Source organism: Embiotoca jacksoni, unplaced genomic scaffold (assembly GCF_022577435.1).
Source record: "Embiotoca jacksoni isolate LCO1_2020_lvr unplaced genomic scaffold, fEmbJac1.0.p SCAF_20, whole genome shotgun sequence".
NCBI lineage: Eukaryota > Metazoa > Chordata > Actinopteri > Embiotocidae > Embiotoca > Embiotoca jacksoni.
This window is the reverse complement of record NW_027185341.1, coordinates 1,899,129-1,925,760: the sequence shown is the minus strand read 5'-3', so window position 1 is coordinate 1,925,760 and position 26,632 is coordinate 1,899,129. Positions and strand designations below refer to the sequence as shown.

General features: G+C 39.6%; 2 protein-coding genes across 3 annotated transcripts; one reads left to right on the top strand and one right to left on the bottom strand.

Annotated features, from left to right (window-relative positions):
* Window positions 1–220: 220 nt before the first annotated feature.
* On the top strand, window positions 221–20,850 carry nrap (nebulin-related anchoring protein). Of its 2 annotated transcripts, XM_069155543.1 has the most exons (43): window positions 221–453; window positions 1,088–1,182; window positions 1,435–1,522; window positions 2,880–2,984; window positions 3,451–3,558; window positions 3,680–3,781; window positions 3,928–4,032; window positions 4,179–4,286; window positions 4,414–4,521; window positions 4,769–4,876; window positions 5,372–5,488; window positions 6,413–6,517; window positions 6,801–6,908; window positions 7,157–7,261; window positions 7,391–7,489; window positions 7,645–7,749; window positions 7,894–8,001; window positions 8,124–8,231; window positions 8,380–8,577; window positions 8,767–8,871; window positions 8,980–9,078; window positions 9,161–9,265; window positions 10,595–10,702; window positions 10,918–11,075; window positions 11,916–12,069; window positions 12,186–12,290; window positions 13,745–13,843; window positions 14,187–14,291; window positions 14,425–14,532; window positions 14,796–14,909; window positions 14,998–15,195; window positions 15,816–15,920; window positions 16,106–16,204; window positions 16,358–16,462; window positions 16,564–16,671; window positions 17,076–17,387; window positions 17,473–17,577; window positions 17,817–17,915; window positions 18,040–18,144; window positions 18,262–18,369; window positions 18,644–18,955; window positions 19,455–19,610; window positions 19,725–20,850. In XM_069155543.1, the coding sequence occupies exons 1-43, from the start codon at window positions 388–390 to the stop codon at window positions 20,022–20,024; spliced, it is 5,418 nt and encodes a 1,805-aa protein (XP_069011644.1). In that variant the 5' UTR covers window positions 221–387; the 3' UTR covers window positions 20,025–20,850. The 2 variants fall into 2 exon arrangements, with proteins under 2 accessions (XP_069011644.1, XP_069011645.1); XM_069155544.1 differs by lacking the exon at window positions 2,880–2,984.
* On the bottom strand, window positions 20,319–25,037 carry habp2 (hyaluronan binding protein 2). The gene is made up of 12 exons (XM_069155545.1): window positions 24,886–25,037; window positions 24,273–24,362; window positions 24,054–24,164; window positions 23,679–23,798; window positions 23,400–23,516; window positions 23,106–23,277; window positions 22,693–22,784; window positions 22,320–22,560; window positions 22,094–22,236; window positions 21,701–21,838; window positions 21,307–21,449; window positions 20,319–21,102 (listed from the first exon to the last, which is right to left on the bottom strand). The coding sequence occupies exons 2-12, from the start codon at window positions 24,283–24,285 to the stop codon at window positions 20,947–20,949; spliced, it is 1,446 nt and encodes a 481-aa protein (XP_069011646.1). The 5' UTR covers window positions 24,286–24,362; window positions 24,886–25,037; the 3' UTR covers window positions 20,319–20,946.
* Window positions 25,038–26,632: the final 1,595 nt, after the last annotated feature.

Below are 26,632 nucleotides of genomic sequence, written 5' to 3'. Positions count from 1 at the left end.
GCATGGACGACCAAAGGTGAAGTAGCTGACCAACTCAGGATCATTACGCATATACAGTGACATCTGAACTCTCCGTCACTCTCTGTCTCTCTTCCTGCAGACAGACAGCTGGACCCAGCCAGTCTGCTAGCATGCTGCATGAAAGGGGGTTGGTCCATCATGGGACATGGTGTCAAGTAAGAGACAGTTTCAGAGTTTCACAGTCACAGAGCTAAGTTTACCGCCATCAGAGACACACTACCACGACTCTCTGGGAGTCACTGCCAGTTCCTCAGCTATACTGTTGCCTGTCAGCCTGACTGACCCGACTCTTATTTTTGGCCAACAGTTCACGCTAGTTCATTGTTTTTTTCTTCAGGTTTTTCGGGAGAAGGACAAGCATTCACCATGCAGTCCTGCGCCAGGTGTGGGTTTGTGGTCTACCCAGCCGAGAAGATCAACTGTATTGACCAGGTAACAGAAAGTTTGGCACTGGATTTTTTTTTTTTTAATTTTACAATCAACCTCTCACTTGTCAAAGTGTAAAATTGTCTGTTGAATTTGTGTCATTTTTTAAAATGTTTTATACGGTAACGATCAGAGAAAAACAAACAGCCTAATACTAGAGTGTAGCACCTCTCAACAAACTGCTAGTTAAATATCAAAAAGTGTATAGATATGACTTCTGAATTAGTTACACGCTTAAACATGCCATGCTGACCATATATTTGGTATAAAATGAGTAACAATGCTTTCCCACCACAATATCACTGATATAATTTATAAATATTTTATGACTTACTACGTGGAAACTACTGCAGTATAAAAACATCTCTGTTAATCTGACCCGTTGCTTTTATGAGATGTCTTAAAACAGCGTGTTAGACAGACAAGAAGTATACAGATTAACAATCTCGGTCAGTGAGTCCATTTGGAAGAACTTGCTGTGATTACTGCTGTTATTCTGTGCTTTGCTGTTTATTAATAAGATGTATAAGAAATGACCTGTCTATGATTTGTTTTTCACTGACATGATAAACTAGACTGAAGTCACGTTTCCTCAGAACTCCAATGTTAAGATCATGTCATGTGTCTACACTTTTGTCAGAACTGGCACAAAGCATGTTTTCACTGTGATGTCTGCAAGATGGTCCTCACCGCCAATAACTTTGTCAGCCACAAGAAGAGGCCATACTGCTCCGTGTAAGTAATCTATGCTTTTTCTATGGTCTAGTATTTGAAAACAGGCAGTAATAGACTTGGGACAACAGTGTCACAGTAAGTGACAATACCGGCGTCCTAAATGGCATACATTCATTTTTAATGTTGTAAATATTCTGCTATCACAAACCAAAATGTCTACTGTAAAAAAGGTCTATTAGCGCTAGTTTCCACCAAACTGAATATTGGCGATTGAAATGATGACCATTTTTTTTTTATATCTCATCCCTGCAGGCACAATCCAAGAAACAACACATTCACAAGTGTCTATCAGACCCCCGTCAACATCAATGCAAAGAAGCAGAGCAAGGCGAGCAGTGAGGTGAGATGACGTCATGTGCAAAAACACACCAGCAACATACATGCGATACAAAATATGTTCTGCTTTCTTCTGACACCCGTGTGTGTTGTTGACAGAATGACATGTCACTGTCAATGCCACAAGTAAACTGACCATTTTTCACTGGGTTTATGGTAGAAGTTATTGGTGAATGCATCTCAGCTAAATTTAACAAGAGTAATATTCATTAAAAGTATATCTAAATTATTTTTATTTGGTACAATGATCTTTTTACATACTGTCGGAGATGCCCAATTCTGCTGCACAAACCGCTGATAACCTCACAGATGACAGATTCATGAACCACCAAACAAACAGCTAGAAAACCTGAGATCTGACCCCCGAGCCGATGCATAAATTACTGTCAGTTTAAAAAGGTCTCAATCCCTCTTTACGATTTGAAGAGAGAGAGAGAGAGCTGGATGTCTGCTCTGAGTCCGAGGTGATGGCAGTGGTTTGGAATGGAGAGTGCGGCTCAGGTTATTTCTGTTCCTCTGACAGAGGAGCCCACTTTATATGCTTCAGGGGGCTAAAATTATACATCAGGGAAAACAGCCTTACATCCCTTCCTCTCCTCTGCCCCGCCACCTGTTTCTGTCTGTCTGATTCTGTCTGTGTCTACGAGTTCATGCATTGCTCTTATGCTTATATTAGCGGTAGGCTAGTAAGCTCATCTGCTGCTGCTCTAAGCCACTAGGGGAAATGAGACTTAACATTTTGCTATTTGATCTGAGGGCTGACTTCAAACCACGCATTGTGAAAGTCAACTGAACACTAAAAAAACAAAAATCTTTCTTTGGCTTATGTGCAGAGGTATTATTGCCTTGTTTTCATTCATTCTTTAGGGATAGTTGACTGGTTTTGAGTTAGCTGTTAAGATCTAGCTCATTTACATTGAGTTTTGAGAGAGAGTTATGTTCATTGATAGTCCTCTAGTAAAGATGCTCTGGAGAGGTCACTCATCAGCCTGGGCTGATTAGCAAACAGCCCAGAGTTTCATCAGTAAGTGCTCCATTTCAGATCTTTCATGACAGGTCTTGTTTCATTTTGATTGGAACATCTCAGTTATTAATAACGGCACACTAATATTATCCCTCCAGCATTAAGCATTCAAGCTCAGGTTCTCCAGCACCACAAGAATAGAGTGATGTTTGGCACTGCAGATAAGGCCTTGTATATTCTTTTGGTTTAAAAATAATGTATTTGTTGTTGAGTAAAAGCATCCAGCTACCAAAAGGGATGCTAAATGTCTTCATGCACATGTCTAGTGTGTTCATGTGTGCATGTGCAAATATGTGCTGGCCTTGGCTTAACGCTTGTTGTCCGTGTGCACTTGTAGCTGAAGTATCGCGAAGATGGCGAACGCTTTATGTCTTCCTTCCACTATGACATGAAGACCATGGAGCTGGAGAAGGCTCGCCTAGCCAATCACATGGCCAGCCAGGTGAGCTCCCGGGAGAGTAACTGGCCATTACACCCAGTTAAAGGGAGTCCCAACCCAAATTTTGATCTTTCCTTAAATAATACAAACTTCTTAACCTTTTTATGTTTGGCTTATCCTTAATGTATAAAGAAAGCGTTCCTACATCTCTGACTTTTTGTTTGCTGTGACCATAATCCTTTCTGCAAACAACAAAATTATTGCAGGTCAAATAATCAATATTTAGATTTCTTTACACTGGATGTGACAATTTTCAGTAAAACTCTAGTGATCATGTGGGAGAAGAGTGAAACCTCATCTTCTCTTTCTTCTGTTGTAGGATTTAATTTGGGCTAAATATAAACACAGTTTTGTTTCCTCCGTCACTTCAAGTAAACCAGAGAAGAATTAGCCAGGGTTGGCTGATTCAGCAGAATTACCTGTCAGGAATTGTTGGAATTGATCGGGTTTGTGTTCCATATCTAAACAGGCCTTTCACTCCCAGTCTGAGTGCTCACAGCAGCAGACTTGGTATTCAGGGATGGTGACCAACCAGGAGATCGTGACAATGTCTCAGGCACAGAAGACCATCAGCGATGTGAGTACACATATTTTCCTGAGAGAGACACTATATTTTAGTTGTTGTGTTAATATATATTTAAATAAATGGCGTGTTACTGTGGTACTATGGTCTGACAGATTTTGTGCATCTTTGGCAGGTGAATTACACAGAAGAATATGAACAGTCAAAAGGCAGTTTCCCTGCAATGATTACACCAGGTTACCAGGCTGCTAAGAAAGCCAACACCTTGGCCAGCAACGTAAGTGGAGATCATTTACTTTTTAGACCAGGTAGTCAAAATTGAAACATCAGTTGATTCCTTTGTGTCTCTGCAAATGGTTGATGCAATTTTATCCCAAACCAATAACGAAACCGAAGGAAGTTAATTGTTCTCTTTTTCTTCAGCTGGAATACAAAAAAGGACACGAAGAAAGAGTTTCAAAATACACGACATTTGTCGACCCTCCAGAGGTTCTTCTGGCCAAGAAACAGGGACAAATAGTCAGCGATGTAAGCCTTTCATCAAGCCTTTCATAACTAATTTGACTGTTTTTACTTTTGCAAATGTCACTGATATAACATGGTCTTTTTCAGTTGACTAAGTCATCTTAAAAAACTATTGCTGTGTGTATGAATCGTTGGTTTCCTTCCTCCAGTATGCCTACACAGAAGGATACGAGCAGCAGAGAGGTAAAGGTAGTTTCCCAGCACATATCACACCTGGATACAAAATGTCAAAGAAGGCCAGTGAGCAGGCCAGTGATGTAAGTAGCAAAATATATATGCACACCTATGCATACAAAACACTGTCTCAGAGCCCTAACTGGGGCATCCTCCATGCCTTTGCAGCCCTAACATTGGAGGGTTTTTTTCTTCATATTTTTTTACCAGATTAAGTACCGTCAGATGTATGAACAGGAGATTAAGGGTAAAGCCAGCGCTGAGGCAGGAGTAGCTGAAGTGGTACACGCCAGGGAAAATGCAGAGAACTACAGCCAGGTAAGAAAATTACTCTTACTGAGAGTTTATATGTAATAACTTTTTGCAAAACAAGTTGAAATACACAGGATTTACAATTATTATATATTGTTTAAAGGTCTGTTATTTGGTCATTCATTCAGTCATTGACATTGAATTTAATCCACAAAACACTTTTAGAAAATAATTTACAGCGCTTTATGAATTACGTGCGTATTTTTGTGAATTAGGAATTAATTTAATTAAGAAGATGTCCCTCTATTTGCAGATAGCTTATACTGAAGAGTATGAGCAGCAACGAGGCAAAGGAAGTTTCCCTGCCATGATCACTCCGGGTTATTATCTCGCAAAGAAGGCTCAGGAAAATGCCAGTAATGTGAGTATCAACCTGAATGCAACATGAATATTCACAACAAACTCCTATAAAGTGCTTAATATAGCTGTAACTATCTTTGAAAAACACACTGTCTAGAATGTCCTTATTGAGACATCTCCAGTCTTAACATGTTGCTGTTTTTTGTGTCGACATTGGAGGGTTGAATGTTGTTCAGATAAAAAGGGAGCTTGCGTCAGTTTTCTAAACATGTGATCTAGTTGTCAATGCTGTGAAAACATTGCAGAGTATAGAGTGTAAGAGCTTCAGCTTCATCCATCATCTGGCCTTGTCATCACTGGGTAGAATAGATGAGTGACAACAATGAGCAGATCTCACTGTCATCATTCTCTAAACTCTCGCCCCTGACTGAATTAGACTCTGTGCATGTGTGTGTGTGTGTGTGTGTGTGTGTGCACGCCTCTGATCTCCCGATCCCACAGTAACACAACATGTTTTCCTCCCGTATGCGTTAAACCATCCTCCATCCCTTTGCAGTTAAAATACAGGAAGGACTTAAAGAAGATGAAGGGCACATCACACTTCCACAGTCTGACCTCAGAGGACAATCTGGCATTGATGAACGCCCGCAAAATCAACAAGCTCGTCAGTGAGGTGAGGCGCACGACCTTCATACAGCACATCTGTGTACTGCACAGTACAACTAGCTTTATCCAGGAAATAGGGTGAGAACGGAAGTTGGATATTGTCTGGATAAAACAGACTTTTAAGTAGCATTTGCATGTGTACCCAAAAGTGTGGTCAGGGTGTGTGTATGTGTATGTGCGTGTGTGTGTGTGTGTGTGTGTGTGTGTGCGTGTGTGTGTGTGTGTGTGTGTGTGTGTGTGTGTGTGTGTGTGTGTGTGTGTGTGTGTGTGTGTGTGTGTGTGTGTTCGGGGGCTGGAAATATTGGGTGTACCGTGTCAGTTTCCAGCAGACACGAAGCCACCCACCCTGCATTTTCACCATCTCTGACATGCCTGTGTGGTGGGGTGACAGTTTACCTCTAAGGCCACGGGACATCCCATCAAACTAATGTTACTTCACACAGGAACACAGTGCTTCACTCTACAGCATCTATTCTGAGCCTCAGAAATATGACATACAAATGTTAGCTATTAACGTCTATTCTGAATCTCGCTTTCCAACTAAAAACACACAAAGAAAGACATTTAATTCAAATATTTCTTTTGCTTTTTGTGAATAATGTTTCTGATTTTACTTGAGTGTGACACTGTTCTCTGTGTGGTACTTTAGTGGTACAATAAAGGGACTGACAAGTTAAATGGTGCCGGGGTGTCATTGTTAAGCTCAGCAAAGCATTTAAGATGAAGGGTTTATTTCTGTGACTCTTGAGTTATGATGCAGTGTCAGCGATGGTGACTGATTAGTTTACTGTATATTTAGCACTAACATGGAAGAATGCTTGGTACCTTGTTGCCACACAGGGTCAGCACTGACTATCAAAAACAAAGAAAAGGAGTTACAATGAAAAATGTGACAACTGAAGCTGATTTATTTTTGCATATTCACGAACAGGTGGAGTATAAAAAAGACTTGGAGAACACCAAAGGACACAGCATCAATTTCTGTGAGACACCACAGTTTCAAAACGCTGCCAAGGTTGCTAAATTCACCAGTGATGTAAGTCTATAATGACAAATAGTGTCACATATGCAGCTTTTTAAATATATTTACATCTTATTTTGTAAATGCTTAACAGCCAAACTTCAACTCCCCACTTTATTCTTAGAGGCAATTACATTGGACATGCTTTGATGATATAATGTTAAAACATTTGAAATATAACTTATTTATGAAATTATAAGTCGTTGTGTGTCATGATATCAAAATGAATATTATATTTATGTATTACATTAGAAAGCCTAGTTGATTTAGTTTTCTTCATCTTTTTATATTTTGTCAGAACAAGTATAAAGAGAAATACACCAGTGATATGAAAGGCCACTATGAAGCCTCAGGTATTGATAAGAAGACTATGCACGCCATGAAAGCAAGGAAGCTGGCAAGTGATGTAAGTCTTAGTTTCATATTAAATGGCCTCAGTGAATTTTAAATGACTACTTTTCTTTTACCTTAAATTCTCTTTCGTTAGCAAAAATCTCTTAGAACCCATAGAAAATATGGATGTTATATTTCTTGCATGCACAAATGCCTTTTTAATGCATAGCTGATAAGAATGGAATTTTAAACTGTGTTAAAAATAGGTGCTACTGTGCCTGTGAATTCACTGACGTAGTCTTCTTGTGCTGCATATTTCAGATTGCTTATAGACAAGGCTATGAACAGGAGGCTGGTGAATACAACTACCCAGCCACTCTTACACCTGGGTATCAGAGCCAAAGGAAACTGGACCCACTGAAAGATGTACGTTCTCCCAAACCTCATTCATGTGCCATTTTTACACTTATGTAGGCCACATACATGCGCTGAAATCAATTTCATGTGACTGATTTGTTACAGTATTTGTGAAAACTGTTTCCTTTATGGCTGCAGAAGAACTACAGGCAACATATTGACCAGGTGAAGTACAAGTCAGTGACAGACACGCCTGAGATCATTTTAGCCAAGAAAAACGCTCAGCTCATCAGCAAAGTAAGTAAACAGCGTAACACAGCACAATGCGGGGCACTGATTCTGAGCACTTTAATAAGCACTAACTTTATCAGGGCTCTCTGGCTACACGCTGCACTCATGAGCACTGGGTTAACTGTGGTGTTGTGTAAACATTTGATTCATGTGTCCTTTAGTCGAATTACAAAGCAGACTATGAAAACTCGAAGCATCAGTACACTCTGTCCAAGGACCTGCCCCAAATCCAAAAGGCCAAAGCCAATGCTGCCTTGTGTAGTGATGTAAGTTAACTCTGAGACACTTTTCACACACCTGCATGCACATGTCTGCCTTCCCACTTGGCATATGCCTGCACAGTTCAAGGCTAATTCTCATAATCGCTTTTATTATTATCATGATTTGATAATCCATCATTGTCGCTACAGATTAAATATAAAGAGGAGTGGGAGAAGACCAAGTCTAAAGCATGTGACATCGGTGTGGAGGACCTGAGTGTCAAAGCAGCCAAAGCTTCCCGAGATCTCGCCAGTGATGTAAGTAAACACGGACTTGAGATACAGCCAGGCTGCGCTGACATCAAAGCAAAAACCTAAGTGGGTTTAATCAGATGTAAGAGCTGGCAAATGAAATTAAGTCAGTTGGTCATGTGTTTCAGATTAAATACAAAGAAACCTACATGAAGAACAAGGAGAAGGCAGTAGGGGTGAACATGAGTGACTCCAAGACTCTGCACTCTCTTCAAGTGGCCAAGATGAACAGCGATGTAGGCAGAAATTACTTTAATCAGTAATTACATGCATCACAATTTATGTTTCAAATATATAATAAACAGCATATGACTGACTCAGACAACAACACACAGACTTTGTACATGCTTGCTGAAAACACTAGTGTTTTTGTTACCACTTCAGATTGCGTACAAGAAGGGCTCGAAGGAGAGCCAAGCCCAGTTCAGCCTCCCTCTGGACATGATCAACCTGAGCCACGCCAAGAAGGCTCAGGCCCTCGCCAGCGATCTGGAATATCGCACGAAGCTCCACGACTACACCGTGATGCCTGATGACATCAAGGTCCAGCAGGCCAAAAAGGCTTATTCCCTGCAGAGTGAGGTGAGAGAACTACTAATTTCCCCTCGGGGATTAATAAAGTAACTACCTAACCTAACCTAACCTACTAAGGGATTACTTCAGTGTATGCAGGTTTAGTTTTTATTTTATCTCAACGCAAAAGGAAGAAAACTGGGTGCAAAAAGAAAGGTTTAAGAGGTTGTTGACACTTTTTTCTCCTCTGCTCCACAGAACCAGTATCGTTCAGACCTGAACTGGATGAAAGGCGTGGGCTGGGAGGCTGAAGGATGTCTCAACATTACTCAGGCCAAGAAAGCTGGCGAGCTTCTTAGTGATGTCAGTGCAAATATGTGCTTGTCTGTACAAATTTGAGTTTATTAATGAACTTCATACTGCTTTAAGAACACTGTCTTATCTAATATATCTGCTCTCCTTTTCTCTCAGAACAAATACCGGCAGAAGGCAGACAGCTTCAGGTTCACCCAGGTGGCGGACGATCTCTCCACCAAACACGCCAAGAAAAGCCAGGAACTGCAGAGCAACGTAAGGTCTCCACTTTGAAGATGTAATAATGTATATTTCACTACGCTGCACTCTCACTACATGCATCTTTATGATTTTCCAGTTGGCGTACAAAGCAAACACAGAGCAGATGATACACCAATACACCATGACAAAGGATGAGCCACTTTTCATACAAGCAAAGGCGAACGCGGACCTTCTCAGTGGGGTAAGTTCACTAACCAAGCAATGACACTAACATGGAGCAACATTGACAAGGGCATCATAATATTCATGAACCGCTCAGACCTTAGACTTCTTCTTCGGACAATGGGCTGAAACAAACTATTTTTGACTGACACCTTATATTGGTTTTGTTGTATCTATTATTGCAGGGCAATCTATCCCACAATGATTTTTTTTTTTTTTTTTTTTAGTTCATTGAGTTTGGTAATGTGATGTCCAAATTTGTCCACCCAACTCATACCTGATTGAAGGCTAATCAGTCAGAGTGATTGAAAACACTTGAGATTGCATAGCCTTTAATTTACAAATGGAAATTAGGTTTTTCTTTTTTCATTGCACTTTAATTACTGGGATGCTTCCATTCATTTACATCCTATAATGATTATATAAAAAAAAATATAGTGTAATAGCAGCTATGACTCTGCTTTGGTATTTACTGTTGGTCAACAATCAATGGCGAGGATGAGCTTTCCATCTTTATGTCCTTCTTCAGTAAAACATATCATACAGTCCTGATTAGGTGACCTGACTGCTGGTTCAACAAACTGATTTTCTCAGAAAGATAAATCAGTTTAGACCCATTTCAAATCTGCAGCTAAATTTATTTACTGTTCCCATGTGGACCAAACTAAAGTTGATTAACCAAGTATTTAGTCAATTATTGAAAGTTAGGGAAATTAAATTAGTATTGAAAATTAACTATATCCTAACTAAAGTTTAACTGTTCAGAAGTTAAGACCCACACAACGTCAGAAACAGAAAGGTCATTCATGATCAATTTGCAGCCTTGCATGGGACCAAAATGTCAAGAAAACCTGTTCATCTACTGGTATGGTTTAGTACTTTATATTATGTTATATTATGACAAATACTTTGAGCTGTCAAATGTCTTTATATTTTGAGAAAACAATTCATTCAAAACTAGATTTCTTGACAACGCAAAGACCCTCAAATAAAAGTATGTTGTTGTTCCCAGATATCTATGTAAGAATCTTTTATGCTAAATATTGGTGACTGATCCACCTTTTAATCTGGGACTTTAAATGTAAATTTACATTAACTGAGAATAAGAGCTTTCCGATTTGTCAAGTTTCTAGAAAATAGATCCTTATGATGAGTTATGAACAACTTTTAAAAAAAAAAACTGAAGAATGTTAAAAACCTTAATTATGTCTGCATTTGTCTAATTTCTTTTCATGCGATTCTCACAGTTTGTTATTTTCATGAATAAATGTGAAAAAAAAAAATTCGGAAAAGTGAGTGTATACCTGAATGTCAGGTGCATCTGATGCTTTTTTATTTGTCCTTGTAGAAAGTGTACAAGAGCAACTGGGAGAAGCAGAGGGAAAAGGGCTTTGAGCTTCATTTGGACTCTCTCTCCATCCTCACAGCTAAAGCCAAGAGAGACCTGGCCAGTGACGTGAGTCAAATATAAAAACTGTCTGCATAATTTAGCCTGAAGAGAAAAGCTGTATATTTTTCTCAAGTGCAGTAAGTTAAATTTTTTAAGTTAGATTTTGTTCTGATATTTGCAGTTCAGTGCATTCCTCAAGACAGGAAAAATACTTATCATTTTTTAAATCAGATTAAGGAATGACAACATTTTCAGGCCATTTATGTTGTGTTTTCTTGCAGGTCAAATACAAGGAGAAGTATGAGAAAAACAAAGGCAAGGTGATTGGCATCAAGTCAGTCAGTGAGGACTCTCAGATGGCTCACTCTGCTCTGGCCACCAAACTACAGAGTGGCCGCCACTACAAAAAGAACTACGAGGATACGAAGAACAAATACAGGTGAAGCTCTAGACCGACCTTGATGTGGCCTTTTTAACATGTTCTTGGTTCTTCAGACCCAGATTGATGTAATACTACAGATGGGATGTCAAGTAAAGGGCGTTAACTGTAGTTCAGTAGCTGGCAGGATAAACAGCAGATCACTGAAGATTCAAGATTTGCAAATGCCTCTCATTTCAACTATGTCTTTATCACACTGTCTTGTTCAATTAATTGGCCAAAGACGGCATTCAATTAATTTAACTGATTGGAATGGCAATTAGAGAGATCATTATGATCTCATTGTCTGTCGCTAATTGTCCTTGCCCTCTGGTGAAATAAGTGCAGATGTGTGCCTCAGAGGGGAGTTATGTGTGTGTGTGTGTGTGTGTGTGTGTGTGTGTGTGTGTGTGTGTGTGTGTGTGTGTGTGTGTGTGTGTGTGTGTGTGTTGTAATGATTCGAGAGGTCTAAAATTCCTGAAAGAGGTAAAAGGTCATAATTCAACATTCAGTATCAATTTAAGAGGCAATTACTGACTGACAGAAGCTATTAGGAAGACACAAATTGAATCTGTTGCTGACATTGTGGCCAATAAAGTGCTTTACGTTCATGATAGCAGTAATTTGGACATCTTGTTTCAAAAGGTCACACAAGCACTGACTCACGGATAAAAGAGTCTCTTCCTGAGGCAATAGACCACATAGACAATCACCCTGATAAAGTCCAGAGCAGGATGAACTACTATAGTATCCTTCTTTTTGGGTGGGAATAACCCCAATTACCAAAGACTTGAAATCTTGTGTCATTTTGGATGAAAACTCCTCATTTACCTCACTTGTGACACATTCGCTTGTCCCCAGTGTTTCTCTGGATATGATGAACATCAGCCATGCTAAGAAGGCCCAAAACCTGGCAACCGAGACCAATTACAGGACTGTCCTCCATGAATACACCACTCTGCCAACTGACATGAACGTGGCCTGGGCTAAGAAGGCCTACGGACTCCAGAGTGATGTATGTCTCATTTTGGGATTTTCAAATGGCAACTTTTTTTTTTAAACCAAAACGTATTAATCAACCACTAGATTGTATGATTTGTCTTTTGAAATTAATGTGTGTGTATCTTTTAGAAACAGTACAGGTCTGATCTGAACTGGATGAAGGGCGTCGGCTGGGAGGGCTCAAAATCTCTGGATGTCCGGCAGGCGAAGAAAGCCGGAGACCTGCTCAGCGAGGTAAAGTCTGACTCTGTCAACCAGATTACGTTGCTGAAATTAGTGTTTCAGTCCTTGACCTTCATTAACATTAACCTCATTCATGGTAATTATATTGGGAGTCAAATGTAATTCAGACCAATTATTATACCGTGTTTAATTAACCACTCTTAAGTGCTATTAATATCTATAATAACTATGTCGGTGAATTAGCACAGAGGCCATGAGAAAGTGATACGCACAATTGTGTAACGTGCGACTGGAGGGCACATAGCTAGGTTTACGGCTCGGGTCAGAGTTTATTTAAAGATCCCCGGATCATTCCAGTTCCCTACAAACTGGGTTAAGTGCATGCATATACCCTGCTACGACAAGTGACCAGACTAATTATAGTAACAGAACATATTACATATCAAAAAGATCTACAAACTAGAGCTATGTCTTTCTTTGTTGCTCTGTGATCACATTTGTGCTTCAGCTTGCATTCAAAAAATACATTGCAAACACAGAAAAGTGTAACAGTGGATGGTGTGAGTGATGTCATTTGTTTCATCCAAAAGGAAAAGTGTGAAGCATCACCATTAAGGCTGAGTGTCCAGTTTCCTTGAAGTTCTGAGTGCATTATTTGGGTACCACCGGGCTCAGGGGCTGCATTACAGACAGATATAGATATGTAAATCGGAAATCTTATCTGTTTGGTGTTTTGAATTACATTCATACTTAAGAAATTAGAGGAAAAAAGTCCGACATTTTCTAAAAATGCGATCTAAGACTCTGATATAGTGAAATATCGTAATCTACTATGTGTTTTAGCAAAATTTGTTTTCCTAACCCATCACCACAATAATATTTGTATTGCACCAATTTTATATTTACATACTGTATATTGCTTTCAAGTTTTTTCGGATACAGTAAAGATAGGGGAATGACTTGCAGCAAAACTCCAGCACACTTGGGAGTCAAAGCTGAGGCTCGGCTGCTGAGGCCATTTTTGCCAATGTGGTTTGCACCCCAACCAATTGGTCATTAGCTCGCCCTCATATAATATTTTAAATTGAATCATCCTTCCTAGTGGTAGGATCTTTCTATGTAAGGACTGACCTGCCAATGGTACATAGAAATCTTTCTGTGGCACATTTAGTGCTGACTGGAAGCACCGCACTCTATTCATAACCTCATTAAAAGCAGCCACTTATTTAAAGGGTCTTCCAGCCTGGGTAACCAACTTTAGACCATGAAATGACAGACTGAACTCAAATAGAACAGAAGAGAGCCCAGAGCTCCTTCTGAGCAGGCGTTATTCTATTTATGTAGACGTATCAGCTACTGTGTCCGTATCCATTGAACAAAAATGTTTTAATTACAGACACTTTCCTTTGTTTTAAAATTTTCCCACTCAGCTGGTACCAAAGTTTCTGATACTATTGCACCCTCTACTGTCTGTTAAATATAGATGTATGTATATTTTTCTCTAGAAAAAGTACCGTCAGGATGTGAGTGCTCTGAAGTTTACCAGTATTGAGGACACTCCAGAGATGATCCAGGCCAAACTCAGCAACAACCTGGCTGTTGATGTAAGTTCAGCTGCCATTTGTATACTCCCAGTTATTTGTTTAAATCACAAAATGCAGAATGCAGCTAAAATGCAGTTGATATGATATAAAAGGCACATCTGTGATTGCAATTATAACTACAAAGCTTTCCCCAATTTGCTTCAGTTTACTTGTAATCTTAATTTTTGGATTGAATTTAGTGGCTAGCACATCCAACTACAGAAGTGATTCCTCTTATTAATATAAATCTTGATATGAGTAATGCAAACAGTAGCATACAGACTTTCTAATAGTACCTCAGGGTGATCGGGTTTCTGTGGTAAAGTGCACGATTAGTTAAGCTGTTTTTTTTTCTCCTTTACAGAGGCTGTACAGGAAGAAGGGTGAAAACATGAAGCACAACTACACGCTCAGTGGAGAGTTGCCTGAGATGGTGCAGGCCAAACTCAATGCCGTGAACATTAGTGAGGTAAAACCAAGTTTTGCAAGAACTCACACACTGACTCATTAAATTTAGTCATTCCATGCGGCCAGCAGACATTTTGTAAGGTTTTTCTGGTGGAACAGAGTTTAAATTGTACATTTACTGTGTGCATTTTCAGAGCCGTTACAAGGAGTCTTGGACGAAGATACGTGATGGTGGTTACAAGTTGCGTCTGGATGCCATTCCTTTCCAGTCCGCCAAAGCATCTACAGACATCCTCAGCGATGTGAGGTTCCACTTAACTGTGACTTTAAAATGTTTGCAAGAGTCGCTGATTATTTTGTAACACACAAAGTAACCTTTAAACTTCCCAGCAGGTTTCACGGCTGTCTGTAACACTTAGTCAAATTAATTATCGTATTCACAGCCGGCCTCTTGTTTTATTCAGTGGTGAATTGACACAATACGAAAATTTTGCCCATATGCTCAACAGATTTTTTTTTTAACATCTCACTTTACTCCTATCGTGTCCCTGATGTGTCCTTTCAGCAAAAGTACAAAGAAGAGTTTGAGAAGACTAAAGGGAAGATGATCGGACTGAAGGGGCTGCAGGATGACCTGAACATCGCTCACTCAGTCCACGCCAGCAAGCTACAGAGTGATGTAAGTGCTTCCTCACTGTATTTCTGCTGGTAAAAGCAATAACATACCTGCAGTGCTACATGCTCTCCACCTATTTCCTCCCCTCTAGATTAAGTACAAGCAGGACTCGACGAAGGGGCTCTCAAAGTTCCACCTGCCCATGGACATGATGGAGGTTGCACACGCCAAGAAGGCCCAGTTGCTGGTCAGTGATCAGGACTACAGGCTGTCGCTGCATCAGTACACCTCGCTGCCCGACGACATGAAGCTGCAGGCCGCCAAGAGAGCGTACGCTCTGCAGAGTGAGGTAAGAGGGATAGTACACTTCTGTAGACAGCTTTTTATTTATTTATATATATACTAGTCTCCTTTATTACTCTACCATAAGGTCACAGGAAATGGGCTCGGTGTGAGAAATGAAGGCGTTTTCAAAGTTGCTACATAATTTATAATGTTAAATTTTTTTGCAAGTATTAAATAAAAGGGACTTTATGTGCTACATTTAATGCAACTTTTGTTATATATATGTATATTACATATTACTATTTCTGTTTTCTTTTTATGTAATCACATTCATTTACTAATTGCCAATGTTTGTGGTTCAGATTTACCATGCCAATGTCAGCAGTTATGTAGACTAAAATATATGAAATAAATTGTTAGTTTCTGATACTCAAATTAATTTGACCGGTAATTCAATTTCATTTTCATAATAGATAGCACAAAATCTACTAGACAAAATTAGTATGAAAAGCTAAAAAAAATATGAGATTTTAAACAGTATATATATTTCACAGCAAATAAGTGTTTCACCCTCAGTATTTTGTAGGAGAAAAGTTTTAGCAAAAAAAATACTCAAAATGGATGTTTGAAACTTTTTTTTTTTTTTTTTTTTTAAAGTAATCTGTTTTTTTGTACTCCTTTCAGAAAGTGTATCGTTCTGACCTGAATTACCTTCGGGGTGCAGCCTGGATCGCCACTGGAGCTCTGCAGATTGAAGGGTCAAAGAGGGCCACAGACCTCATCAGTGATGTGAGATGCTATTTTTCATATTCAAAATCTTTTGTGCACTGCATATACACTCCTGCATATACTGTAGGTGTTGACATTCATTGTAATTTTTTATTTTAAATGCGGATTTTGTTGTTAAGTAAGTTTATTTCCCATAAAATCAACAAAAACGTCAGAGACTAATTTAGTGATTCTTTCTGCAACAGAAAAAGTATCGTCAGCAGCCGTACAACTTCAAGCACACCTCTGTCGCCGACTCTCCAGATATCATCCACGCCAAACTCAGCGGACAGATCACAAACGAAGTGAGAAAATCAACTTACTGTTTTAGTTCTGTTCCAGTGAACTTTCTCCAGATTTTCAATGTTGTTGCTTTTGATTTAGTTAAGTTGCACATATCTGTCTATGTTTTTAGCAAATATCATGATGACAAAACATATTTCATCCCTCTCTGTCAGCGTTTGTACAAAGAGAAAGGGGTGAATGACCAACACAGCTACACTATTACAGCTGAGAGACCAGAGATTACTCAAGCAAAGATCAACGCAGCCAACTTTAGTGAGGTACTGTTAGTTCCTGTGGCCTGTACACTATACAGTATACTGTAAACAATTTATTTTTCTGTGTGTAATTCTAAGTTTAATGTTCATTTGTTCTGCTGCAGATAAAGTACAAAGAGTCCTGGCACACTCTGAGGGCTCAGGGCTACAAACTCACCATGCAGGACATCCCCTTCCAGGCTGCCAAGAGCTCCACAGGCATCGCCAGTGATGTAAGTTCATACTCGACTTTAAGCAAATCGTACTGCCATCTGGTGAGGTACATAAAATAACACCAAAGTCTGATGTAGATTGAAATTGGTCCAAAATATCCAAAAGAGAGACCACATGAATCTACTGATTGCATATAATACAACGTAAAAATATAGTGCAAACAAATACAACAGCACAGCAAACTACAGCATTTATAAAAGAGTCTAATCAACCCTGAATAAGTTCATGTCCATTCTAAGCTTCAGAAAAGGAGGACAGTTTTTCAAGGCATTGAACTGGATTGATCCAAAATGTTGATGAATATAGCTGGTATTCCTCTTGCAGGGTATTTAGGATTGACTTTATATTAAACTGCAATTAAATGTTGAACTAGAGTGCACTAACCGAACCTGTGTCTCTGCAGTACCAGTACAAACACAACCACCTGCTGGAAAAGGGGAAACACATTGGGTCCAAAAGCGTCCTGGACGACCCGCGTCTCCTGCACTGCCTGCAGGCGGGCCGGCTGGCCAGTGACCAGGAGTACCGCCGGGATGCACTGACAACCAGCAACCAGTACCACCTCACCCCAGACATGATTCATCTGGTGGCGGCTAAGAACGCCCAGGCGCTGGCCAGCGATCAGGACTACAGGAAGAAGCTGCACGAGTACACAGTGCTTCCTGATGACATGAAGGTCATGTGGGCCAAAAAGGCTTACAACCTGCAGAGTGAGGTGAGAGGTGGAGATAAGGAAGAGGAAAAACGACATTACTTATACGATGCAACTTGTCTGACACATTTTATTTCTTTATATTTAGAAACTTTACAAGTCAGACCTCAACTTCATGAAAGGAGCAGCCTGGGACGGAGTGGGGGCACCTCAGCTGGAGTCAGCCAAGAAGGCCGGAGAACTTATAAGTGATGTAAGTATATGTGGAAAATTGTGTTAGTTAAAATTCTATCTTGAAATTATGATAGCAAAAAATATTTTTTGATCAAATAGATTTTTTTATATTTCATCTATCATACTTGTTGTTAAATTTCTTGTTGAATCGAACTTTTTCGTTGAATCGAAATTATATTTCAAAGCCTTCGACTGCCAGGGATAAAATTATATATCTTACCATCTGTGCTTAAATGTATTTGGTCTTCCCTCATGCAGAAGAAGTATCGTCAGCTGCCAGACAAGCTGAAGTTCACCCAGGTTTCTGACTCTCCTGACATCGTCCACGCTAAGATGAGCTATCAGCAGTGCAGTGAGGTAGGATGAAGAAATAATTTAAAGTCTCATTCCACTTTAGGGGATGTTTGTTGTTTTAACTGGAAAATGTTGTACATATAGATCTTGATAACCTGCTCATGTCTTTGTGTCTTGTCCACTACAGAGACTGTACAAATCCGGAAAGAATGATGACATGCATAAGTACACCTTACATTCAGATGATCCAGACTTTATTCGGGCCAAGATTAATGCCCAGCAGATTAGCGATGTAAGCCGCATATCAGACACGGAGCTAAACTACAAGCAAAATCATTGAAAATCCTTGTAAAAAGATGCGAAGATCTCTTTCTAATACTTTTATTTTCAACATTCTTTTCCCATGAAGAAAGCTTACAAGGCATCTGGGGAGCAGGTGAAGACATTGGGCTATGACCTGAAGCTGGACGCTATTCCCTTCCAAACTGCCAAGGCCTCCAGAGAAATCGCCAGTGATGTGAGTTGATGTGATGGTTCAGCTGATGAACATAAAATTGTGCCTCCTAAGTGCCTCCTAATTTTGGGTCTCCTAATCTTAATCATACACCCCCTGAAAAAAATCCCAAGTTTTTTTGTTTTTGATATGTTCCTTTATAATTTAAAGGTTCAGCACATTGAGGGACCGCCATGTTCTTTTAATGTACTGTTTTACTGCTACAGTAAACGGTAGCTTCATATAAGATCTATAAACTGTCTGAAAACTGAAAACTATCTCTTCCTCCCTCTCACAGTTCCGCTACAAGCAGTCGCATCTGAAGGAGAAGGGCCAGCAGGTGGGCCTGCGCTGCGTAGAGGATGACCCGAAGATGGTGCACTCTCTGGCAGCCAGCAAACTCCAGAGCAACCTGGAGTACAAACGTCAGTCCAAGGAGGATCGTGCCCACTTCAAAATCCACGCAGACCAGCCAGAGTTCCTGCAGGCCAAAAAGAGCCAGGCTCAGGCCAGCAACCTCACCTACCGACACAAGCTCCACGACTACACCTGTGACGCCGAACAGCTCAATGTCAAGCACGCCAAGCAGGCCTACAAGCTGCAGAGTGATGTAAGTCTTGGTACATCAACAGTAGGTGGATGAATGAGTCTTTGGAGGTGGCTTTGCTTTTGCCACTATCTTCATTATTTAATTCACGTGTATTCATTATATCTACGTACGTGTCGGAAGATTTCTGTTTTGTTTTTTTTAGCTTGTTCCACTGCCTCCAAGTGGCCAAAAAAATTATATTATTGCCGGTTTAAACAAACTTATTTCATCAAATTAAAAAATTGTAAATGGCATAGAGCAAACCTGAGGCAGGGTAGTATTCAAATGTAGAGATAATGATTATTTTTTTTGGGACTCAGGGCAAAGGGCATTGGAAGGACAATTGTGATAAATGAAAAGCGTTTATTTTATGCACTTATGAAGTAGAAAGGAGTAACAAACTGAGGTCCCACAAATAATTGTTGCTGTATCATCAGCCAATAATGTTGGATGCTTATAGTGAGAGGAAAACTCCACCACAGAAATTTCCTACAACTCTATTTGTTCCATTTTGTTGCAGGTGAACTACAAGTCCGATCTGAACTGGACCAGAGGAGTGGGCTGGACCCCTCCTGGCTCTCACAAGGCTGAGCTTGCCCGCCGGGCAGCAGAGTTGGGGCTGGCCGAGGGAGTTAGCGCTGACGAGGCTATTGCAAATTATCAGCACATGATGATGGTGAGAGAACACAAAAAGTAGATTCCAATAATCTACTTTTTGTGACAAGAAAATTCATAGCATCCAGATTTTTTAAAAGTGATCTTGTTAACTTCCTCCACGTTCGTCTTTCAGCTGCATCACCAGCAGCAGATGGAGCAGCAGCAGCAGATGGAGCAGCAGCAGCAGCAAACTTCAGAGCAGGTGGAGACCAGCGAGGAGAATCAACAAGGCATCAACATGGATGCAATGGATGTCCTTCACGTCAAGAGGAAGAAGACCATTCAGACCGTCCAGAAAAAGTCCACCACCATGACTTCATTCAGATCCATGGAGAAGAAGTCCAGCACCACATCGTCCTCCTCATCAGCTGCCCTCCAGGGCACAGCGATGACGGCTTTGACTAGTAAAGCGGCTGCGATAGAAGAAGCGTAGATCAGAGGCGGTTTTATATATGACAGAGTTGAAGATGTCCACTCTCAGAAAGTGTTTTTACTGAGTGGTTTATTTTACTACTTTGATGAGGTAACCATTGTGACACTGTAGTTCAATGAGATGCCACAATAGTGTCAAACAGAGCTGTGCTGTAGGTGCAACAATGAGCTGTGATGTAGAGTTCATATGATTAAGAAGTAGATTAAGTACGTTGAACAAGGACAGGACTTGTCATGTTTGTTAGAAGGATTGTCGATGTACGTGTTGAACAAAAAAGAAGTCAGGATTTAAGAATGCATTTTTGACATTTTATTAGAACATTTGGGTTAAATTGCCCCTGAAGGACCATTTTTCAACACCAGTGTAAGCAAAAACTTACCAGATTACCAAAACTGAATGAAGGTTGTTGCAGGAGAAAAGTCAAACTGAATGAAATGCTGAAAGTTAGAATTTTGCTTTTGTATATTGAGTGTGTTCAGAAGACAAATAGCTGGACCAGGGATTGCTGTATGGCCAGCAAAGTCAAAGTGCAAAGGATTTAAAAACATTTTTTTTCATCTTTAGTAAATAAGACATGCTGCAAGTTTAAATAAACAAGGCACAGACGAAACCTTGTTGCAGCCATGGAAAGCAGGTCTGATGATCTTGTGCACTTTGAGCCAGGCTCAGTGACAAAGAAGTACCGGCCTACTGAAATGTGATCAACTTCTGTCTGGCAGGTTCAGCTTTGTGAGTTTGTAACAGTGCCTCTTTTAACTCAAAGCTGGGCTGGGAGTAAATGCTTGGTTTTATTGCGGGTAAAATAAATCATTTTTTTCAAGGCAAAGTTGGTCTCGGTCTCTTTCTCTTCACAAATTAAGGAGGATTTGTACATGCCGAGAGAAAACACACGGCAAACAGAGATAATTCAGTTGAATAATGTTCAATTGATCTTGCTTTTGATCCAGCTGAGGAATGTGTGGACGTTGGCGTAGACACCAGGCTTGTTCTTCTGACCACAGCCGTCACCCCAGCTCACCACACCAGTGATGTAATGTGTGCCATTCTGCTTGCACACCAGCGGACCACCCGAATCCCCCTGTAGTGTTAATAACAGCAGGTTAGGACAAAGAAAATTCTCTGCAGAGGTCAGCTCAAGAAATAATTAATGCATATAATGCAAGACTGATTCCAGGAAAGGGATATAAATTGTTGGTTTCAGTTCAGTAAGAGCAGCCTTGAAGTGGGCCGTGTGACTGTATTACCAGCCGTTGCATGAAGATTCTTCAAAGAACATACACACCTGGCAGGAGTCGATGCCTCCCCGCAGGGTCCCTGCACAAAACATGCCGTTGTCCAGCACATTTCCGTAGATTTGAGGAGCTCTGCATCGCTCTTGAGAGATCAGGAGGACACGAGCATCCAACAGCTGACTGCTGTAACGCTCTGAGAAGTACGTCAAAGCAAATTGAAAGTAAATTGACTGTGGAATGTGGACAAGTTAAACTGGAAAGTGACAATTAGAGCATTAAAACAAAACTAATTGTGATGTTTTTCTCAAGAAATGTATATGGAAACTGTCGTAGCATATTTTCAAAAATCTTTTGTGAAGACAACCAAAAGGAAAGCATAAGCTTTTTTCACCAAAATAATTTGTTTGTATAACATAAGTTCTTTTGATAAAATAAGAGCATTACGGGTTTTAGTGGCTCCCCATCCGGAGATCACACACTCCTTTCCTGCTGGGAAGGTCTGGTCTGGGAGACAAACTGTCTTCACGAAGTGGGTTTCCTTTGCGCAGTAAGGACTGTCCGTAACTTTGAGTTTAAGCAGAGCTACACGAGAAAGTAGTACATGCGGTAACTGACATGAATTATTGGATTTATAAATTCATTAATCATCTCGTCAAAAAAAACATTTGAACCAAGAATTAATGACTTGAAGGTTTAGATTTAGAAAGTTTACCTATATTGTGTGCAGTTTGTAAAGGCTACTTTATAAATAGTGTATTACATCAGCTGATGTGCACCAAACCTGTATCTGCATTGTTTACAGTCTGTTAATGGCCTGGGATTAAAAATGTGACAAACCTATGTCGTTGTAAAGAGCCACAAAAGTCTGCCTGAAGTTCTCATGAGCAATGGTTTCTATCACTGGGATGGTCTGGTCCATTTCCTCCGGTTTATCAATGTTTACTCCTCCCAACACCACTTGGAAGTCATTGTTAGATTCACTGAAAACAGGAAAAAGAAATCAAAAAAAGTTATCTTATAGCAGAACTATGAATAAACCGGAAATGGAAATGCAAAAACCTACATGCAGTGGGCAGCAGTGAGAACCCAGCAGGATGTGAGGAGGATACCACCACACATGTGCTGAAACCCAAAGGATGACCCTTTGGGTCTGCTCTGCACGGACACCTGCCAGGGGTGGGCCCCTGGGAAAGACTTGCTGCCCCCATAAATCCTGCTAGTGTGAGAAGGCTGGGATCTTCCACACTGGGAGAACTGGGAAGAACCAGGAGTGACTGGTGTGGGTGGAGGAGTTGGAGCTGGGGCTGAGGAACATCAGGAAAAAGTGAAAATAGTGTGAGCATAAATGTATATATAGAGTATGCAGTGAGCTTATACTTTAATATTCAGTATACACTCTATGTATATGTGTTTTTGTGTTTGTTTAAAGCAATCACTTTCAGAGCATTTCTTGACATTGCAGTAGTGCCACTGCAGTTTGCCTTGCATTTTAATAAAACACCAAGGCCTGTCATCGCCATCTGGGTTCCTAAAATGAAAAGTAAATAATAAAATCAAAATAATAGAATGAATAAACCATCTTTATATAGACATCTAAATGAGTAACGAGTAAAAGTATTTAAGTTTATTGATTCTAGAGAAACAACTGGTGATTTATATAAGAATAGATGTGTTACCGATAAACATTCAAATAGGCTGATACTGGCCAGACACATATACTTTTAACTTTTTCTGAACTGATATTGAGGTATAGAGTCATAAATAAATAAAAAAATACAACCTAAAGTAATTGGTGTAAAACAAGGTGGACAAATGAAAATAATAATTTAATGAGTGAACAGTGAAATACCTGCAGTGGTTGTTATAATCCAGACCAGTGACGTTTGAGTATGAGGTGAAAGGATCCTGCCCGTTCAGCACAATGAAATAAGAATGCCAGTCCAGACACTCCTCCCCTTCTTCTGTTGCACTAACTACACCCCTGTATGACTCTCCATTTCCCACATAACAGTCGCTGGGAGCTACACAAAACATGATAGAGGTTTAACGGTTACTGAACTTTGTGAAATAGCGTAATCATCAAAAATGACATACTGTCAGTGAATGTGATGGCTGATTTAGGTCTTATGAAAGAAGTCTGTACCAGTTCCACAGAACCTCCCAGTATATCCATCTGGACAAGCACAGCGATAGCGGCGTTTCCCTTTCAAGCAGGAGCCTCCGTTCTGACATGGGTTGGGTTCACAGGGAGATGATGGCACTGAAGTAGACAAAGTAAACACTTCATTAGTATTGGGATATGGTTATTAGTTATAATGTATATTGTGGTTTGTACTGAGATACAAATCTCTGATCTTGCTCACAACATCGTTTGTCAAAAAACAGCTGAGATTTTGTACATCATGTTGTTTGAAACACTCACATCTCTTGCAGTCTGGGCCTTGGTACGGAGGTTTACACTTGCACTCATAAAATGGGTGTTTATTCAGGCTCATGACACAGTCACCATGACCACATTTGACATTCTCGCAAATATTTCTCACTGAAGAACAAAACGGGTTATCAATACCAAAAGTTAGTTATCAAACAAGGTTAAATTACAATTCATGCAGCATGTGTTAGCTGTGCACTTTAACATTAAGGGTATAACATAAAACTGATAACTTTTATAGATGATTAAACTGGAATAATAAACTCATACAACAAAACTGTAACTGAGAATTAAAATTAAATCTAGGATTGCAACTCCGAGAAAGTAGAAATTGAGTGTGAAGCAAAATTTGGAATTCCCTCCTACCTTTCTGACACCTTTTGCCGATGTAAGGCTCAGGACAAAAGCATGTGAATTCTGTGTCAGATATACTTTGGCAGGAGGCACCATTGAAGCAAGGGTTTGGATCACAAACATCTGGAAATGGCAAGAAAGAGTCATTTTGGAGTGACAAAATAGTGTAAATTTAGAAGTAAGACAGAAACTCAGTCCACAATCACACACAGTGTTTCAGGGGCCACTTACTAGATTCTTCCATGAGATCAAACAACCAGTCGTTTGTATCCAAAATATAATCGGGGCCATCAGTGGGGATGTCAATCTCATAATCCACGTCTACCAAGAACAGAGAGCTGTTTAAACACAGGCATTTTGCAACAAACAGCAGTATTGACATGGATCCTGTCTCATTTGAGTTGAAGGTACAATTATAAAGCACTTCTTTGGAAAGAGGGAAATAAATTCAAACTTTATTTAAAAAATGTGGAAAACAAAACAAGCATTTAAACCACATTTTACACTAAGATAATAATAATTATCCGCCATTCCACTTCACCTTAGAATTACACTATATTTTATGTTTAACAAAAGTAATAAAATAAAATAAAACATTAGACATCTCATAACACAATTTCAACTAAAATCATAACTCGCGTCTATGTTTCTAAGAAATAGATTAGTAAGTGGTGCAAATATGAAGATGAAGTCTGTCAGCAACGCCACAGTTCAGCTGAAGAAAGACTTACAGATGGCATCCAGCTGAAATGACAACAATACAAGGGCAGAACGAATCATGAGTAAAACTTACCCTGACAAAAATGATCAGCTGAATTGATCATAACAATATCAACAGACTTACATTCAGAGAATTTCCATGCACAGTTAGTACACTGAGGAACATGAACAGGGCTCCTGCAGCCAGCATGGTGCCGTGTGTCATTCTCCTCTCAGAGAAGATGACTGAAGATCTGCTGTTGCACCCCCAAACTCGCCCACTGATTCACTGTCAACCTTTAGCCGGTGATTCTGTCCAATGCTTACTTGTTCTGCAATACAGTTTTATTTATTCAACCTTGTCTTGTTTACAATTCCTTTTAAATTTGAACTTTAATCTCTCTCAGTAAAAGTTAAATCTGCAGTATTATACAGCTGCTTTGAGTTTTAACAAAACAAAATGTAGGGAATCAATATTAATTGGTTATTTCTATTATAGATGACATGATATTCATTATCATTGATGCAGCTATAGAAGATCTTTTATATGGGAGAAATTAACAATAGAGATCATTTACATTTGTCATTTGAGGAACTAAAGAGCAATTGATAAAGGGGATTTCTGGAAGCGGTGTTGTGGATTGTCTTTGAGTGAGAAGGGGAAGAAAAAAAGACAGTGTTTTACAAAACAATAATCTATCACTCTTTTCAATATTCTGCATAAATATCATATTGAAGACCTTAAACAGCTTAAAATGGGGTTTAATATATCATATATTACTTGATAAATGTTGGAAATGGAAGAAGAAATAGAGGACCTTCCTGTCTGTCTCGTGTCTTCTGGGATTGTCCCTTGACAGGGTTAAACGACCTCTACCAGAATGTGCCCAAATAATACATCTCTCATTTCACCAGGATTTACTAAGGCAAAGTTTGGTCTGTCAGTAGAAGGTTTTATTGTAGCAGCCAGGCTTATTTTACGTAACTCAAAGAGCACATTGAGACCAGAGGGTAAACGGGGAGAATTAAAGTCATGGCAGTCTTTTTTAAAAAAAATTATATTTGATAGTCATGGTCAATAATGTCCATAGCATAATTTTGGACCGTTTTTTCAGATAGATGAAGTAGTAAAAAAGTAGCAAAATACAAGTTTGTAGTGGTGACTTTTGTGCAGTGGTTGTGCAATGACACAAACAAATACAATAATTAACAACAGTTTGTTTTGGTCTTACATGCCTACCACATACATTACATACTGAAGCTTAATTCAACTTTAGTTTATCAGTTATATAACTACAACACAATGAGGTATAGATAAATCATAACACTAATCTGAAACAAGTTTGACAGTGTGTCATCCTGGGGATGGAGTGACAGCTTTGACAAAAACCTTCCCTGATCCCATTTCATTTCTGTAAAAAGCAGAAGCAGATGACGTTAACGTAAGCCATGATGGACCAGCAGAGGACTGCGGTCAGATTTCTGGTCAGACTGTCCTAAATAATTCCCCTCAGAGAGGGATCCACAAACACTCCACCCACCTGTTAATCATTATCCCCATGCATCGATCATCGGAGTTCATATACTTTCAACTTTGTCTTTTTTGTTGACCTAAAGTCTTTACTTTAGCTGAAGTCATCAAAACTAAGAACATTAAACATAAAAAAAAAGAATACAAAAGAAGAAGATAATGCTCAACAGCTGAAGTGTTATCAAAGGTCTTAAAATCTTCAAAGACTTTTTGTGGTCATCAGTTTTTTTTTGTTTTTTTTTGGTACACATTACTGAATGACCCGAGGTTTCTCAATATGCCAGAGGAGATTCGCTTTGTTAAAACAAGCAGCTGATAGCTGATTTACAATTTTTACCCAAATATTAGTGTTTTGCAATAT

Coding starts and splice junctions, on each gene's coding strand:
- nrap (XM_069155543.1), top strand. CDS start 388: ATGCAGTCCTGCGCCAGGTGTGGGTTTGTGGTCTACCCAGCCGAGAAG. Junction 4,522..4,768: donor ATGCAGAGAACTACAGCCAG/GTAAGAAAATTA, acceptor CTCTATTTGCAG/ATAGCTTATACTGAAGAGTA. Junction 9,266..10,594: donor ACGCGGACCTTCTCAGTGGG/GTAAGTTCACTA, acceptor TTGTCCTTGTAG/AAAGTGTACAAGAGCAACTG.
- habp2 (XM_069155545.1), bottom strand. Junction 22,561..22,692: donor TGTCAAGAAATGCTCTGAAA/GTGATTGCTTTA, acceptor GATGTTCCTCAG/CCCCAGCTCCAACTCCTCCA. Junction 21,839..22,093: donor GGCTCTTTACAACGACATAG/GTTTGTCACATT, acceptor TTTCTCGTGTAG/CTCTGCTTAAACTCAAAGTT.